Here is a 16,927-nt window from a genome sequence, read left to right on the forward strand (position 1 = left end):
TTTACTGAACTGCACGTGGCCCAGTTGATTTACTGAACCGCACGTGGCCCAGTTGATTTACTGAACCGCACGTGGCCCAGTTGATTTACTGAACTGCACGTGGCCCAGTTGATTTACTGAACCGCACGTGGCCCAGTTGATTTACTGAACCGCACGTGGCCCAGTTGATTTACTGAACTGCACGTGGTCCAGTTGATTTACTGAACTGCACGTGGTCCAGTTGATTTACTGAACCTCACGTGGCCCAGTTGATTTACTGAACCTCACGTGGCCCAGTTGATTTACTGAACTGTACGTGGCCCAGTTGATTTACTGAACTGCATGTGGTCCAGTTGATTTACTGAACTGTACGCGGCCCAGTTGATTTACTGAACTGTACGTGGCCCAGTTGATTTACTGAACTGCACGTGACCCAGTTGATTTACTGAACTGCACGTGGCCCAGTTGATTTACTGAACCGCACGTGGCCCAGTTGATTTACTGAACCTCACGTGGCCCAGTTGATTTACTGAACCTCACGTGGCCCAGTTGATTTACTGAACTGTACGTGGCCCAGTTGGTTTACTAAACTGTACGTGGCCCAGTTGATTTACTGAACTGCATGTGGTCCAGTTGATTTACTGAACTGCATGTGGTCCAGTTGATTTACTGAACTGTACGCGGCCCAGTTGATTTACTGAACTGTACGTGGCCCAGTTGATTTACTGAACTGCACGTGACCCAGTTGATTTACTGAACTGCACGTGGCCCAGTTGATTTACTGAACCGCACGTGGCCCAGTTGATTTACTGAACCGCACGTGGCCCAGTTGATTTACTGAACCTCACGTGGCCCAGTTGATTTACTGAACTGCACGTGGCCCAGTTGATTTACTGAACCGCACGTGGCCCAGTTGATTTACTGAACCGCACGTGGCCCAGTTGATTTACTGAACTGCACGCGGCCCAGTTGATTTACTGAACTGCACGTGGCCCAGTTGATTTACTGAACTGCACGTGGCCCAGTTGATTTACTGAACTGTACGTGGCCCAGTTGATTTACTGAACTGTGCGTGGCCCAGTTGTTTTCAGGCTCCCGAGTGGCTTGCGGTCTAAGGCATTTCAGTGCTAGAGGCGTCACTACAAACCATTGTTCGATTCCAGGCTGTATCACAACTGACCGTGATTGGGAGTCCCATAGGGCAGCGCACAATTGGCCCAGCGTCGTCCGGGTTATGGTTTGGCCTGGGGGTAGGCCTTCATTGTAAATAAGAATTTGTTCTTAACTGACTTGCCTAGTTAAATAAAAAAGTGTTTTACAAAATGCTAACAAGAACTTACCAGGACCCCCAGTCTCGTTCAACACTCCCTACATCTGTTTTTAATTCAATTGACACAAGTTCCCATTGGGAGGACAAAGTTTACATACAAAATAAATCACTTGCATGACAAAACTTTTCAAACCAGTCGACTGTTTTTGTCAGGATGCCCTCTTCTCCAGCAGCCTGAAATCCAACGAACAGTTTTGATACGTTTTATCACTGTTTCAACAACGGAGAAAGTAGGTTTGGATGTCAGGCTACTTCTCCAGTCCCCGCTAAACCCTTTACTAACATACGATCAGGCTACTTCTCCAGTCCCCGCTAAACCCTTTACTAACATACGATCAGGCTACTTCTCCAGTCCCCACTAAACCCCTTTACTAACATACGATCAGGCTACTTCTCCAGTCCCCACTAAACCCTTTACTAACATACGATCAGGCTACTTCTCCAGTCCCCGCTAAACCCTTTTACTAACATACGATCAGGCTACTTCTCCAGTCCCCACTAAACCCCTTTACTAACATACGATCAGGCTACTTCTCCAGTCCCCGCTAAACCCTTTACTAACATACGATCAGGCTACTTCTCCAGTCCCCACTAAACCCCTTTACTAACATACGATCAGGCTACTTCTCCAGTCCCCGCTAAACCCTTTACTAACATACGATCAGGCTACTTCTCCAGTCCCCGCTAAACCCCTTTACTAACATACGATCAGGCTACTTCTCCAGTCCCCGCTAACCCCCTTTACTAACATACGATCAGGCTACTTCTCCAGTCCCCGCTAAACCCCTTTACTAACATACGATCAGGCTACTTCTCCAGTCCCCGCTAAACCCTTTTTACTAGCGTACGATCAGAGAAGGACAAGAGGAGAAACTGACAACTGTCCCGTCTCCTCCTCATCCCATTTCTCATTCCACTCCTCTGCAACTCTACATCTTCTAGCAGAACCTCCAGCTTTATTCATTTGTTCATTTTAACAGAAGAATTTAAACCTAAATGGAAGTCTTTAAGAACCTGTGCAGCGTGTACGTAAGACAGTAGATACAGAATATCTCCAAACAACGGCCTGTTCTATATACAGCAGGTGTGTATCCCAAACGGCACCCTATTCCCTTTATAGGGCACTACTTTGAGTGCCCTATATAGTGAATAAGGTGCCATTTTGGGACACACATTAAGAGTGCATATACTCTATCTACAGCAAGTGTATAAAACTAATAGCAAAATAATCATTTGTGGCACAGAGAGGCAAAGAAAGGCACCACTATGTTCCCTAATGCCAAAAACAAAAGCTTTTTTTTTTTTGTAAGATATAGCTTAAACTAATAAACATCAAACCAAAACCTTGTTTTTAAGAATAAGTCCTTCACTTCAGCCTGGTACCGGGTAGTGCTCATGTCAACTCGTGTCAAACATGACATTCAATAAGAGGTTGTAGTAAGAGAGCAGATACAGAAAAGTTACCCAGACTAGCTCCATAATCATAGAAATTAAAATACTAGACTAGCTCCATAATCATAGAAATTAAAATACTAGACTAGCTCCATAATCATAGAAATTAAAATACTAGACTAGCTCCATAATCATAGAAATTAAAATACTAGACTAGCTCCATAATCATAGAAATTAAAATACTAGACTAGCTCCATAATCATAGAAATTAAAATACTAGACCAGCTCCATAATCCTAGAAATTAAAATACTAGACCAGCTCCATAATCATAGAAATTAAAATACTAGACTAGCTCCATAATCATAGAAATTAAAATACTAGACCAGCTCCATAATCATAGAAATTAAAATACTAGACCAGCTCCATAATCATAGAAATTAAAATACTAGACTAGCTCCATAATCATAGAAATTAAAATACTAATACACGTCAAACATTTTCTCAAAATATATTCCAGATTTATGAGGATATCAAAACCAAAAAAAAACAAAAGAAAAAAAATGAACAATTTGCAGTTGTAACAAAATAGGTCCCAGTTCTTCTTTATCCGTGTCAGCTCATCTCGTAGCAAATCATCTTCTCCTCAACAGAACTGGAGTGGAAGAGAGAAAAGGTTTCAGTGAAGGTTACACATGTGGTTGATTTACTTTAGTTGAATGCGCTGATTGCAAGTCCTTCTGGATAAGAGCTAAATTACTAAAATGTGACAATACGTGAGAGATTTTTTTTTTTTTAACTATCTAGTAGGTGTGTTGTATTATCCTGATGTGAGAGAATGTATAACTTCATTAAAAATCTGTATGATTACCACTACATTAGTAACCAGTAAAGTCACCACTTTTGCTTGACAATGTCTGCTGCCATCTAGTGGTGACACTGTGGTACTGCAAAAGGGGCTGAGCAGCCAAGACACAACCGTATCCCCATGATTCCACGTCCCCTACATCTCCTAGCCCTTATTTACAAATCACAACAAGTCAAGGTTAGGTACCTCTCATTAGTCATATGTTGGATTCCAAATGAACCCCTTACCTCTACCCCTATACACATGACTACAGATCTGACAGAAGCAAATATGGTAAACATTCCACCTAACCAAATCAGAACGTGAACCACCATACATTCAACTAACCGTTCCAATCATTTAACATCTAGAGAGGAGGGTAGAGGTAAAGGGTCCGTGTGGAACTCAGCAACATGCCCAAACCCTTATCAATCCTAATTCCAACAAGAAAAAAGTTGGACCCGTTCCAAAATAGACCTGCCGGTTCTTGGTGACTTCTGATTGGCCAACAACGACAAGCTACACGACTCCACTCTCGTGAAAAGCAATGAGCGAGAGCAGAAAAATAAAACGATTAAATGTATCTCGCCGTGTAGCTACTGCAAGTGGTCGCGTTCAGATCAGTACTGGATCCTTACAGTTAAAATTACACCCGAGACCCGTAACAAATCACATCAGATCAGAACCAGACCCCGTGACATTATTTAGAATTTTTGATTTGGACACAGGCGGGTCCCGGATCGGGTCTCGGGTCTTCAGGAAGACCTCTAACTCCACCACCACCAGTAAAGAAGGTACTCCCTACAGGGTAGTGTATATAACTAGGGAGCAGGGTAGTGTCTATAACTAGGGAGCAGGGTAGTGTCTATAACTAGGGAGCAGGGTAGTGTCTATAACTAGGGAGCAGGGTAGTGTATATAACTAGGGAGCAGGGTAGTGTCTATAACTAGGGAGCAGGGTAGTGTCTATAACTAGGGAGCAGGGTAGTGTATATAACTAGGGAGCAGGGTAGTGTCTATAACTAGGGAGCAGGGTAGTGTCTATAACTAGGGAGCAGGGTAGTGTCTATAACTAGGGAGCAGGGTAGTGTATATAACTAGGGGGCAGGGTAGTGACTATAACTAGGGAGCAGGGTAGTGTCTATAACTAGGGAGCAGGGTAGTGTCTATAACTAGGGAGCAGGGTAGTGTCTATAACTAGGGAGCAGGGTAGTGTATATAACTAGGGGGCAGGGTAGTGACTATAACTAGGGAGCAGGGTAGTGTATATAACTAGGGAGCAGGGTAGTGTATATAACTAGGGAGCAGGGTAGTGTCTATATCTAGGGAGCAGGGTAGTGTATATAACTAGGGAGCAGGGTAGTGTATATAACTAGGGAGCAGGGTAGTGTCTATAACTAGGGAGCAGGGTAGTGTCTATATCTAGGGAGCAGGGTAGTGTCTATAACTAGGGAGCAGGGTAGTGTATATAACTAGGGAGCAGGGTAGTGTCTATATCTAGGGAGCAGGGTAGTGTATATAACTAGGGAGCAGGGTAGTGTATATAACTAGGGAGCAGGGTAGTGTCTATAACTAGGGAGCAGGGTAGTGTCTATAACTAGGGAGCAGGGTAGTGTCTATAACTAGGGAGCAGGGTAGTGTCTATAACTAGGGAGTAGGGTAGTGTATATAACTAGGGAGCAGGGTAGTGTCTATATCTAGGGAGCAGGGTAGTGTCTATAACTAGGGAGCAGGGTAGTGTCTATATCTAGGGAGCAGGGTAGTGTCTATAACTAGGGAGCAGGGTAGTGTCTATATCTAGGGAGCAGGGTAGTGTCTATAACTAGGGAGCAGGGTAGCACAGCCTACCTTCCAGCGGTTGCCACAGCCGTTGCACAGTACGAAGGTTGTCATGGGTTCGTCAGCACTGCGCGTCTGCACCTAGGAAACACAGAGAACGACAGCTTGTACAGCAGGGGTAGGCAACTCAATTCAGCCGTGGGACTATTTTTGTCAGAGCAGATGGTCAGGGGGGAGCGGAACATAACGATAATAATTTGAACACTGCAAATTGACTACAACTAAGCCTAAAAAGAGATTGTATTTGAAAATAACATACATTACATTTCATTGAGACACGATCACATATTTCTGATGATTTTACAGTCATTTTTGAACCCAAAATAAATATCTAGAAATACAGTACCAGTCAAAAGTTTGGAAACACCTACTGATTCAAGGGTTATTCTTTATTGTTACTATTTTCTACATTGTAGAATAATAGTGAAGACATCAAAACTATGAAATAACACATATGGAATCATGTAGTAACCAAACAAGTGTTAAAACAAATCAAAATATATTTTAGATTCTTCAAAGTAGCCACCCTTTGCCTTGATGACAGTTTTGCACACTCTTGACATTCTCTCAACCAGCTTCATAAAGGTAGTCACATGGAATGAATTTCAATTAACAGGTGTGCCTTGTTAAAAGTTAATTTGTGGAATTTCTTTCCTTCTTAAATGCGTGTTAGCCAATCAGTTGTGTTTTGCCAAGGTAGGGGTAGTATACAGAAGATAGCCCTATTTGGTACAAGTGCATACTGCGCATTCGGTATTCAGACCTCTTGACTTTTTCCACATTTTGTTATTTTACAGCCTTATTCTAAAATGTATTAAATACATGTATTTCCTCATCAATTCCTACACCCAATACCCCACAATAACAAAGCGAAAACAGGTTTTTAGAAATGTTTGCTAATTTCTTCAAAATAAATAACTGAAATACCTTATTTACATAAGTACTCTGTACCGTAACACCCTGTATATAGCCTCCACATTGACTCTGTACCGTAACACCCTGTATATAGTCTCCACATTGACTCTGTACCGTAACACCCTGTATATAGCCTCCACATTGACTCTGTACCGTAACACCCTGTATATAGCCTCCACATTGACTCTGTACCGGTACCCTCTGTATATAGCCTCCACATTGACTCTGTACCGGTACCCCCTGTATATAGTCTCCACATTGACTCTGTACCGTAACACCCTGTATATAGCCTCCACATTGACTCTGTACCGTAACACCCTGTATATAGTCTCCACATTGACTCTGTACCGTAACACCCTGTATATAGTATCCACATTGACTCTGTACCGTAATACCCTGTATATAGCCTCCACTTTGACTCTGTACCATAACACCCTGTATATAGCCTCCACATTGACTCTGTACCGTAACACCCTGTATATAGCCTCCACATTGACTCTGTACCGTAACACCCTGTATATAGCCTTCACACTGACTCTGTACCGGTACCCCCTGTATATAGCCTCCACACTGACTCAATACCCTGTATATAGCCTCCACATTGACTCTGTACCGTAACACCCTGTATATAGCCTCCACACTGACTCTGTACCGTAATAGCCTGTATATAGCCTCCACACTGACTCTGTACCGTAACACCCTGTATATAGCCTCCACACTGACTCTGTACTGGTACCCCCTGTATATAGCCTCCACACTGACTCTGTACCGTAATAGCCTGTATATAGCCTCCACATTGACTCTGTACTGGTACCCCCTGTATATAGCCTCCACACTGACTCTGTACTAGTACCCCCTGTATATAGCCTCCACACTGACTCTGTACCGTAACACCCTGTATATAGCCTCCACACTGACTCTGTACCGTAACACCCTGTATATAGCCTCCACATTGACTCTGTACCGTAACACCCTGTATATAGCCTCCACACTGACTCTGTACCGTAACACCCTGTATATAGCCTCCATATTGACTCTGTACCGTAACACCCTGTATATAGTCTCCACATTGACTCTGTACCGTAACACCCTGTATATAGCCTCCACATTGACTCTGTACCATAAAACCCTGTATATAGCCTCCACATTGACTCTGTACCGTAACACCCTGTATATAGCCTCCACATTGACTCTGTACCGTAACACCCTGTATATAGTCTCCACATTGACTCTGTACCGTAACACCCTGTATATAGCCTCCACATTGACTCTGTACCGTAACACCCTGTATATAGTCTCCACATTGACTCTGTACCGTAACACCCTGTATATAGTATCCACATTGACTCTGTACCGTAATACCCTGTATATAGCCTCCACATTGACTCTGTACCGTAACACCCTGTATATAGCCTCCACATTGACTCTGTACCGTAACACCCTGTATATAGCCTCCACACTGACTCTGTACCGTAACACCCTGTATATAGCCTCCACACTGACTCTGTACCGTAATAGCCTGTATATAGCCTCCACATTGACTCTGTACCGTAACACCCTGTATATAGCCTCCACACTGACTCTGTACCGTAATAGCCTGTATATAGCCTCCACACTGACTCTGTACCGTAACACCCTGTATATAGCCTCCACACTGACTCTGTACCGTAATAGCCTGTATATAGCCTCCACACTGACTCTGTACCGTAACACCCTGTATATAGCCTCCACACTGACTCTGTACTGGTACCCCTTGTATATAGCCTCCACACTGACTCTGTACCGTAATAGCCTGTATATAGCCTCCACATTGACTCTGTACTGGTACCCCCTGTATATAGCCTCCACACTGACTCTGTACTGGTACCCCCTGTATATAGCCTCCACACTGACTCTGTACCGTAACACCCTGTATATAGCCTCCACACTGACTCTGTACCGTAATTGCCTGTATATAGCCTCCACACTGACTCTGTACCGTAACACCCTGTATATAGCCTCCACACTGACTCTGTACCGTAACACCCTGTATATAGCCTCCACACTGACTCTGTACCGTAACACCCTGTATATAGCCTCCACATTGACTCTGTACCGTAACACCCTGTATATAGCCTCCACATTGACTCTGTACCGTAACACCCTGTATATAGTCTCCACATTGACTCTGTACCGTAACACCCTGTATATAGTATCCACATTGACTCTGTACCGTAATACCCTGTATATAGCCTCCACATTGACTCTGTACCGTAACACCCTGTATATAGCCTCCACATTGACTCTGTACCGTAACACCCTGTATATAGCCTCCACATTGACTCTGTACCGTAACACCCTGTATATAGCCTTCACACTGACTCTGTACCGTACCCCCTGTATATAGCCTTCACACTGACTCTGTACCGGTACCTCCTGTATATAGCCTCCACACTGACTCAATACCCTGTATATAGCCTCCACATTGACTCTGTACCGTAACACCCTGTATATAGCCTCCACACTGACTCTGTACCGTAATAGCCTGTATATAGCCTCCACATTGACTCTGTACCGTAACACCCTGTATATAGCCTCCACACTGACTCTGTACCGTAATAGCCTGTATATAGCCTCCACACTGACTCTGTACCGTAACACCCTGTATATAGCCTCCACACTGACTCTGTACCGTAACACCCTGTATATAGCCTCCACACTGACTCTGTACTGGTACCCCCTGTATATAGCCTCCACACTGACTCTGTACCGTAATAGCCTGTATATAGCCTCCACATTGACTCTGTACTGGTACCCCCTGTATATAGCCTCCACACTGACTCTGTACTGGTACCCCCTGTATATAGCCTCCACACTGACTCTATACCGTAATAGCCTGTATATAGCCTCCACACTGACTCTGTACCGTAATTGCCTGTATATAGCCTCCAAACTGACTCTGTACCGTAACACCCTGTATATAGTCTCCACATTGACTCTGTACTTGTACCCCCTGTATATAGCCTCCACATTGACTCTGTACCGTAACACCCTGTATATAGCCTCCACATTGACTCTGTACCGTAACACCCTGTATATAGCCTCCACATTGACTCTGTACCGGTACCCCCTGTATATAGCCTCCACATTGACTCTGTACCGGTACCCCCTGTATATAGTCTCCACATTGACTCTGTACCGTAACACCCTGTATATAGCCTCCACATTGACTCTGTACCGTAACACCCTGTATATAGTCTCCACATTGACTCTGTACCGTAACACCCTGTATATAGTATCCACATTGACTCTGTACCGTAATACCCTGTATATAGCCTCCACATTGACTCTGTACCATAACACCCTGTATATAGCCTCCACATTGACTCTGTACCGTAACACCCTGTATATAGCCTCCACATTGACTCTGTACCGTAACACCCTGTATATAGCCTTCACACTGACTCTGTACCGGTACCCCCTGTATATAGCCTCCACACTGACTCAATACCCTGTATATAGCCTCCACATTGACTCTGTACCGTAACACCCTGTATATAGCCTCCACACTGACTCTGTACCGTAATAGCCTGTATATAGCCTCCACACTGACTCTGTACCGTAACACCCTGTATATAGCCTCCACACTGACTCTGTACTGGTACCCCCTGTATATAGCCTCCACACTGACTCTGTACCGTAATAGCCTGTATATAGCCTCCACATTGACTCTGTACTGGTACCCCCTGTATATAGCCTCCACACTGACTCTGTACTAGTACCCCCTGTATATAGCCTCCACACTGACTCTGTACCGTAACACCCTGTATATAGCCTCCACACTGACTCTGTACCGTAACACCCTGTATATAGCCTCCACATTGACTCTGTACCGTAACACCCTGTATATAGCCTCCACACTGACTCTGTACCGTAACACCCTGTATATAGCCTCCACATTGACTCTGTACCGTAACACCCTGTATATAGTCTCCACATTGACTCTGTACCGTAACACCCTGTATATAGCCTCCACATTGACTCTGTACCATAACACCCTGTATATAGCCTCCACATTGACTCTGTACCGTAACACCCTGTATATAGCCTCCACATTGACTCTGTACCGTAACACCCTGTATATAGTCTCCACATTGACTCTGTACCGTAACACCCTGTATATAGCCTCCACATTGACTCTGTACCGTAACACCCTGTATATAGTCTCCACATTGACTCTGTACCGTAACACCCTGTATATAGTATCCACATTGACTCTGTACCGTAATATCCTGTATATAGCCTCCACATTGACTCTGTACCGTAACACCCTGTATATAGCCTCCACATTGACTCTGTACCGTAACACCCTGTATATAGCCTCCACACTGACTCTGTACCGTAACACCCTGTATATAGCCTCCACACTGACTCTGTACCGTAATAGCCTGTATATAGCCTCCACATTGACTCTGTACCGTAACACCCTGTATATAGCCTCCACACTGACTCTGTACCGTAATAGCCTGTATATAGCCTCCACACTGACTCTGTACCGTAACACCCTGTATATAGCCTCCACACTGACTCTGTACCGTAATAGCCTGTATATAGCCTCCACACTGACTCTGTACCGTAACACCCTGTATATAGCCTCCACACTGACTCTGTACTGGTACCCCTTGTATATAGCCTCCACACTGACTCTGTACCGTAATAGCCTGTATATAGCCTCCACATTGACTCTGTACTGGTACCCCCTGTATATAGCCTCCACACTGACTCTGTACTGGTACCCCCTGTATATAGCCTCCACACTGACTCTGTACCGTAACACCCTGTATATAGCCTCCACACTGACTCTGTACCGTAATTGCCTGTATATAGCCTCCACACTGACTCTGTACCGTAACACCCTGTATATAGCCTCCACACTGACTCTGTACCGTAACACCCTGTATATAGCCTCCACACTGACTCTGTACCGTAACACCCTGTATATAGCCCCCACATTGACTCTGTACCGTAACACCCTGTATATAGCCTCCACACTGACTCTGTACCGTAATAGCCTGTATATAGCCTCCACACTGACTCTGTACCGTAACACCCTGTATATAGCCTCCACACTGACTCTGTACTGGTACCCCCTGTATATAGCCTCCACACTGACTCTGTACCGTAATAGCCTGTATATAGCCTCCACATTGACTCTGTACTGGTACCCCCTGTATATAGCCTCCACACTGACTCTGTACTAGTACCCCCTGTATATAGCCTCCACACTGACTCTGTACCGTAACACCCTGTATATAGCCTCCACACTGACTCTGTACCGTAACACCCTGTATATAGCCTCCACATTGACTCTGTACCGTAACACCCTGTATATAGCCTCCACACTGACTCTGTACCGTAACACCCTGTATATAGCCTCCACATTGACTCTGTACCGTAACACCCTGTATATAGTCTCCACATTGACTCTGTACCGTAACACCCTGTATATAGCCTCCACATTGACTCTGTACCATAACACCCTGTATATAGCCTCCACATTGACTCTGTACCGTAACACCCTGTATATAGCCTCCACATTGACTCTGTACCGTAACACCCTGTATATAGTCTCCACATTGACTCTGTACCGTAACACCCTGTATATAGCCTCCACATTGACTCTGTACCGTAACACCCTGTATATAGTCTCCACATTGACTCTGTACCGTAACACCCTGTATATAGTATCCACATTGACTCTGTACCGCAATACCCTGTATATAGCCTCCACATTGACTCTGTACCGTAACACCCTGTATATAGCCTCCACATTGACTCTGTACCGTAACACCCTGTATATAGCCTCCACACTGACTCTGTACCGTAACACCCTGTATATAGCCTCCACACTGACTCTGTACCGTAATAGCCTGTATATAGCCTCCACATTGACTCTGTACCGTAACACCCTGTATATAGCCTCCACACTGACTCTGTACCGTAATAGCCTGTATATAGCCTCCACACTGACTCTGTACCGTAACACCCTGTATATAGCCTCCACACTGACTCTGTACCGTAATAGCCTGTATATAGCCTCCACACTGACTCTGTACCGTAACACCCTGTATATAGCCTCCACACTGACTCTGTACTGGTACCCCTTGTATATAGCCTCCACACTGACTCTGTACCGTAATAGCCTGTATATAGCCTCCACATTGACTCTGTACTGGTACCCCCTGTATATAGCCTCCACACTGACTCTGTACTGGTACCCCCTGTATATAGCCTCCACACTGACTCTGTACCGTAACACCCTGTATATAGCCTCCACACTGACTCTGTACCGTAATTGCCTGTATATAGCCTCCACACTGACTCTGTACCGTAACACCCTGTATATAGCCTCCACACTGACTCTGTACCGTAACACCCTGTATATAGCCTCCACACTGACTCTGTACCGTAACACCCTGTATATAGCCCCCACATTGACTCTGTACCGTAACACCCTGTATATAGCCTCCACATTGACTCTGTACCGTAACACCCTGTATATAGTCTCCACATTGACTCTGTACCGTAACACCCTGTATATAGTATCCACATTGACTCTGTACCGTAATACCCTGTATATAGCCTCCACATTGACTCTGTACCGTAACACCCTGTATATAGCCTCCACATTGACTCTGTACCGTAACACCCTGTATATAGCCTCCACATTGACTCTGTACCGTAACACCCTGTATATAGCCTTCACACTGACTCTGTACCGTACCCCCTGTATATAGCCTTCACACTGACTCTGTACCGGTACCTCCTGTATATAGCCTCCACACTGACTCAATACCCTGTATATAGCCTCCACATTGACTCTGTACCGTAACACCCTGTATATAGCCTCCACACTGACTCTGTACCGTAATAGCCTGTATATAGCCTCCACATTGACTCTGTACCGTAACACCCTGTATATAGCCTCCACACTGACTCTGTACCGTAATAGCCTGTATATAGCCTCCACACTGACTCTGTACCGTAACACCCTGTATATAGCCTCCACACTGACTCTGTACCGTAACACCCTGTATATAGCCTCCACACTGACTCTGTACTGGTACCCCCTGTATATAGCCTCCACACTGACTCTGTACCGTAATAGCCTGTATATAGCCTCCACATTGACTATGTACTGGTACCCCCTGTATATAGCCTCCACACTGACTCTGTACTGGTACCCCCTGTATATAGCCTCCACACTGACTCTATACCGTAATAGCCTGTATATAGCCTCCACACTGACTCTGTACCGTAATTGCCTGTATATAGCCTCCACACTGACTCTGTACCGTAACACCCTGTATATAGCCTCCACATTGACTCTGTACCGTAACACCCTGTATATAGTCTCCACATTGACTCTGTACCGTAACACCCTGTATATAGTATCCACATTGACTCTGTACCGTAACACCCTGTACATAGCCTCCACATTGACTCTGTACCGTAACACCCTGTATATAGCCTCCACATTGACTCTGTATTGTAACACCCTGTATATAGCCTCCACATTGACTCTGTACCGTAACACCCTGTATATAGCCTTCACACTGACTCTGTACCGGTACCCCCTGTATATAGCCTCCACACTGACTCAATACCCTGTATATAGCCTCCACATTGACTCTGTACCGTAACACCCTGTATATAGCCTCCACACTGACTCTGTACCGTAATAGCCTGTATATAGCCTCCACATTGACTCTGTACCGTAACACCCTGTATATAGCCTCCACACTGACTCTGTACCGTAATAGCCTGTATATAGCCTCCACACTGACTCTGTACCGTAACACCCTGTATATAGCCTCCACACTGACTCTGTACCGTAATAGCCTGTATATAGCCTCCACACTGACTCTGTACCGTAACACCCTGTATATAGCCTCCACACTGACTCTGTACTGGTACCCCCTGTATATAGCCTCCACACTGACTCTGTACCGTAATAGCCTGTATATAGCCTCCACATTGACTCTGTACTGGTACCCCCTGTATATAGCCTCCACACTGACTCTGTACTGGTACCCCCTGTATATAGCCTCCACACTGACTCTGTACCGTAACACCCTGTATATAGTCTCCACATTGACTCTGTACCGTAACACCCTGTATATAGCCTCCACATTGACTCTGTACCATAACACCCTGTATATAGCCTCCACATTGACTCTGTACCGTAACACCCTGTATATAGCCTCCACATTGACTCTGTACCGGTACCCCCCTGTATATAGCCTCCACATTGACTCTGTACCGTAACACCCTGTATATAGTCTCCACATTGACTCTGTACCGTAACACCCTGTATATAGCCTCCACATTGTTACGTTATTGTGTTACTTTTTATTATTTTCTACTATAGTTTATTTGGTAAATATTTTCTTAACTTTTCTTAAACTGCACTGTTGGTTAAGGGCTTGCATGTAAGCATTTCACAGTAAGGTCTACACTTGTATTCGGCGCATGTGACAAATAAAGTTTGATTTGATTTTAATGTCCTTGAGTGGCCCAGCCAGAGCCCGGACTTAAATCCCCATCGAACATCTCTGGAGAGACCTGAAAATAGCTGTGCAGCAACACTCCCCAACCAACCTGACAGAGCTTGAGAGGATCTGCAGAGAAGAATGGGAGAAACTTCCCAAATATAGGTGTGCTAAGCTTGTAGCGTCATACCCAAAAAGACTCAAGGCTGTAATCGCTGCCAAAGGTGCTTCAACAAAGTACTGAGTAAAAGGTCTGAATACTTATGTAAATGTAATTTCAGTAGTTTTTTGTATTTTTATAAATTTGCAAACATTTCTAAAAACCTGTTTAGGTCATGGTGTGTAGATTGATGAAGAAAACAAACAATTTAATTCATTTTAGAATAACTGTAATGTAACAACAGTGGAAAAAGTCAAGGGGTCTGAATACTTTCTGAATACAATGTATATATAGGTATCAAAATAATTCCCACTAAAATCTTTGGCGGTCCAAAAAAACAATACTTTCAGTCCAGTTTTAGCCCACTGGCCGCTAGTAGCCTACCTCTCGTCTACAGTATCTGTTAGGTGTTTCAATACTTTCTGAAGGCACGGTATGTCAGTACCTGTGTAGAGGTCCAGTTCTCTGTGTCAGTACCTGTGTAGAGGTCCAGTTCTCTGTGTCAGTACCTGTGTAGAGGTCCAGTTCTCTGTGTCAGTACCTGTGTATAGGTCCAGTTCTCTGTGTCAGTACCTGTGTAGAGGTCCAGTTCTCTATATCAGTACCTGTGTAGAGGTCCAGTTCTCTATGTCAGTACCTGTGTATAGGTGCAGTTCTTGCCCCTGCATTTGCCACATTGAAACATGTCCGTCTCGGTCCCGCCCACTTTAGACAGCTGGTGCTCTCTGATGGCGTCCTTGGTCAAAGTCTTCCTCATCTCTTTCAGCTCCGCGCTCGCCATCTCCTGGTTGGGTCACACACAGACAGAACCTTACAGGACGGTCTCAGTGTCAGATATGAAACACTATTTTAGAGTAAACCCTTAATATTTCAACGTGTGTAAAAGGGCTTCGCATCGGTTTTTTCTCTCGGGCTGAGCCTTCGTTCTGTGATTGGTCAACAGTAGGGATTCTACAATTATGTTTTCGTTGTCATTCAACGAGAGACGACTCGCTTTCATGTAAAAAAAAAAAAAAAAGAATCCATTGAGAAATACTGCACCAAACATCTCTGTTAGATGTAAAAACTGAATTATCTTAGATTAGTTTGGCTACGGCGTCTTTGTTTTTCAAGCGAAGGTCTTTTAAGGGAGTATGAGAGCACACTAGTTTGGTTGGGGTAGACACCAGCTGAACTGAAGCATGATGCTTTACTATTAAAACATGAAACACACAGACACCTCTCTCTCACACTACTCACCCCCCCCACGCTCCCACACACCCACTCCTCCCCCACGCTCCCCACCACACACACTCCCCCCCACACACACTCCCCCACACACCCACTCCCCCCCCCACGCTACCCACACACACCTCTCCCCCGCACACACACAGACACCTCTCTCTCACACTACACACTCCCCCCACGCTTCCCACACACCCACTCCCCCCCCCCCACGCTACCCACACACACCTCTCCCCCGCACACACACAGACCCCTCCATTTACCTCAGCGGCCATGTTAGCGATGCGGTCAGCTGAGATGTTTCCAGCGAGGACATTGCGTCGGAGGTCTGGGTTCTTCGGGTCCTTCAGGTTGGAGATACGGCTCCTCAGTCTGGACTTGTACTTCTGGTCTGTAGACTTAAACTCCTGGTAGATACGTGGAGCGGGGAGGTGAAGGACAACGACGCCGAGAAGAAGAAAAAAACTTTTTGCCACCCAAAACCACAACCCTGTCCTCACACTATTACAATGTGTCTGGTCCTCACCACACCACTAGAAACAGAACAACAACAAGAACACAGGTGGAAAGGATATAGTCCTCAATCTGAGCAGCCAAATTCTCCGTGTCTGCTCCAATGGGCTTGTAGTCATCTGGAATATCAAACAGAATGGTCAGCGTAGGCCAGTGGCCAATCCTCAACAAACAAAAAAAAGGGCTTTAGTTTGAGATAC

The 16,927-nt window shown here is 44.9% G+C and overlaps 1 protein-coding gene across 1 annotated transcript in view; it reads right to left on the reverse strand.

Annotated features, from left to right (window-relative positions):
* Nucleotides 1–1,331: 1,331 nt before the first annotated feature.
* Nucleotides 1,332–16,927, reverse strand: part of LOC115165295 (transcription elongation factor A protein 2) — a 36,927-nt gene continuing 21,331 nt past the window's right edge. The window contains exons 6-10 of the mRNA XM_029718339.1: nucleotides 16,790–16,846; nucleotides 16,478–16,632; nucleotides 15,628–15,774; nucleotides 5,394–5,465; nucleotides 1,332–3,354 (exon numbers count right to left, since the gene is read on the reverse strand). Of these exons, the coding sequence (XP_029574199.1) occupies nucleotides 3,346–3,354; nucleotides 5,394–5,465; nucleotides 15,628–15,774; nucleotides 16,478–16,632; nucleotides 16,790–16,846 (440 nt within the window). The 3' untranslated portion in view covers nucleotides 1,332–3,345. The remainder of the gene's footprint in view (nucleotides 3,355–5,393; nucleotides 5,466–15,627; nucleotides 15,775–16,477; nucleotides 16,633–16,789; nucleotides 16,847–16,927) is intronic.

The sequence above is a fragment of the Salmo trutta genome, chromosome 28 (assembly GCF_901001165.1).
Source record: "Salmo trutta chromosome 28, fSalTru1.1, whole genome shotgun sequence".
Lineage (NCBI taxonomy): Eukaryota > Metazoa > Chordata > Actinopteri > Salmoniformes > Salmonidae > Salmo > Salmo trutta.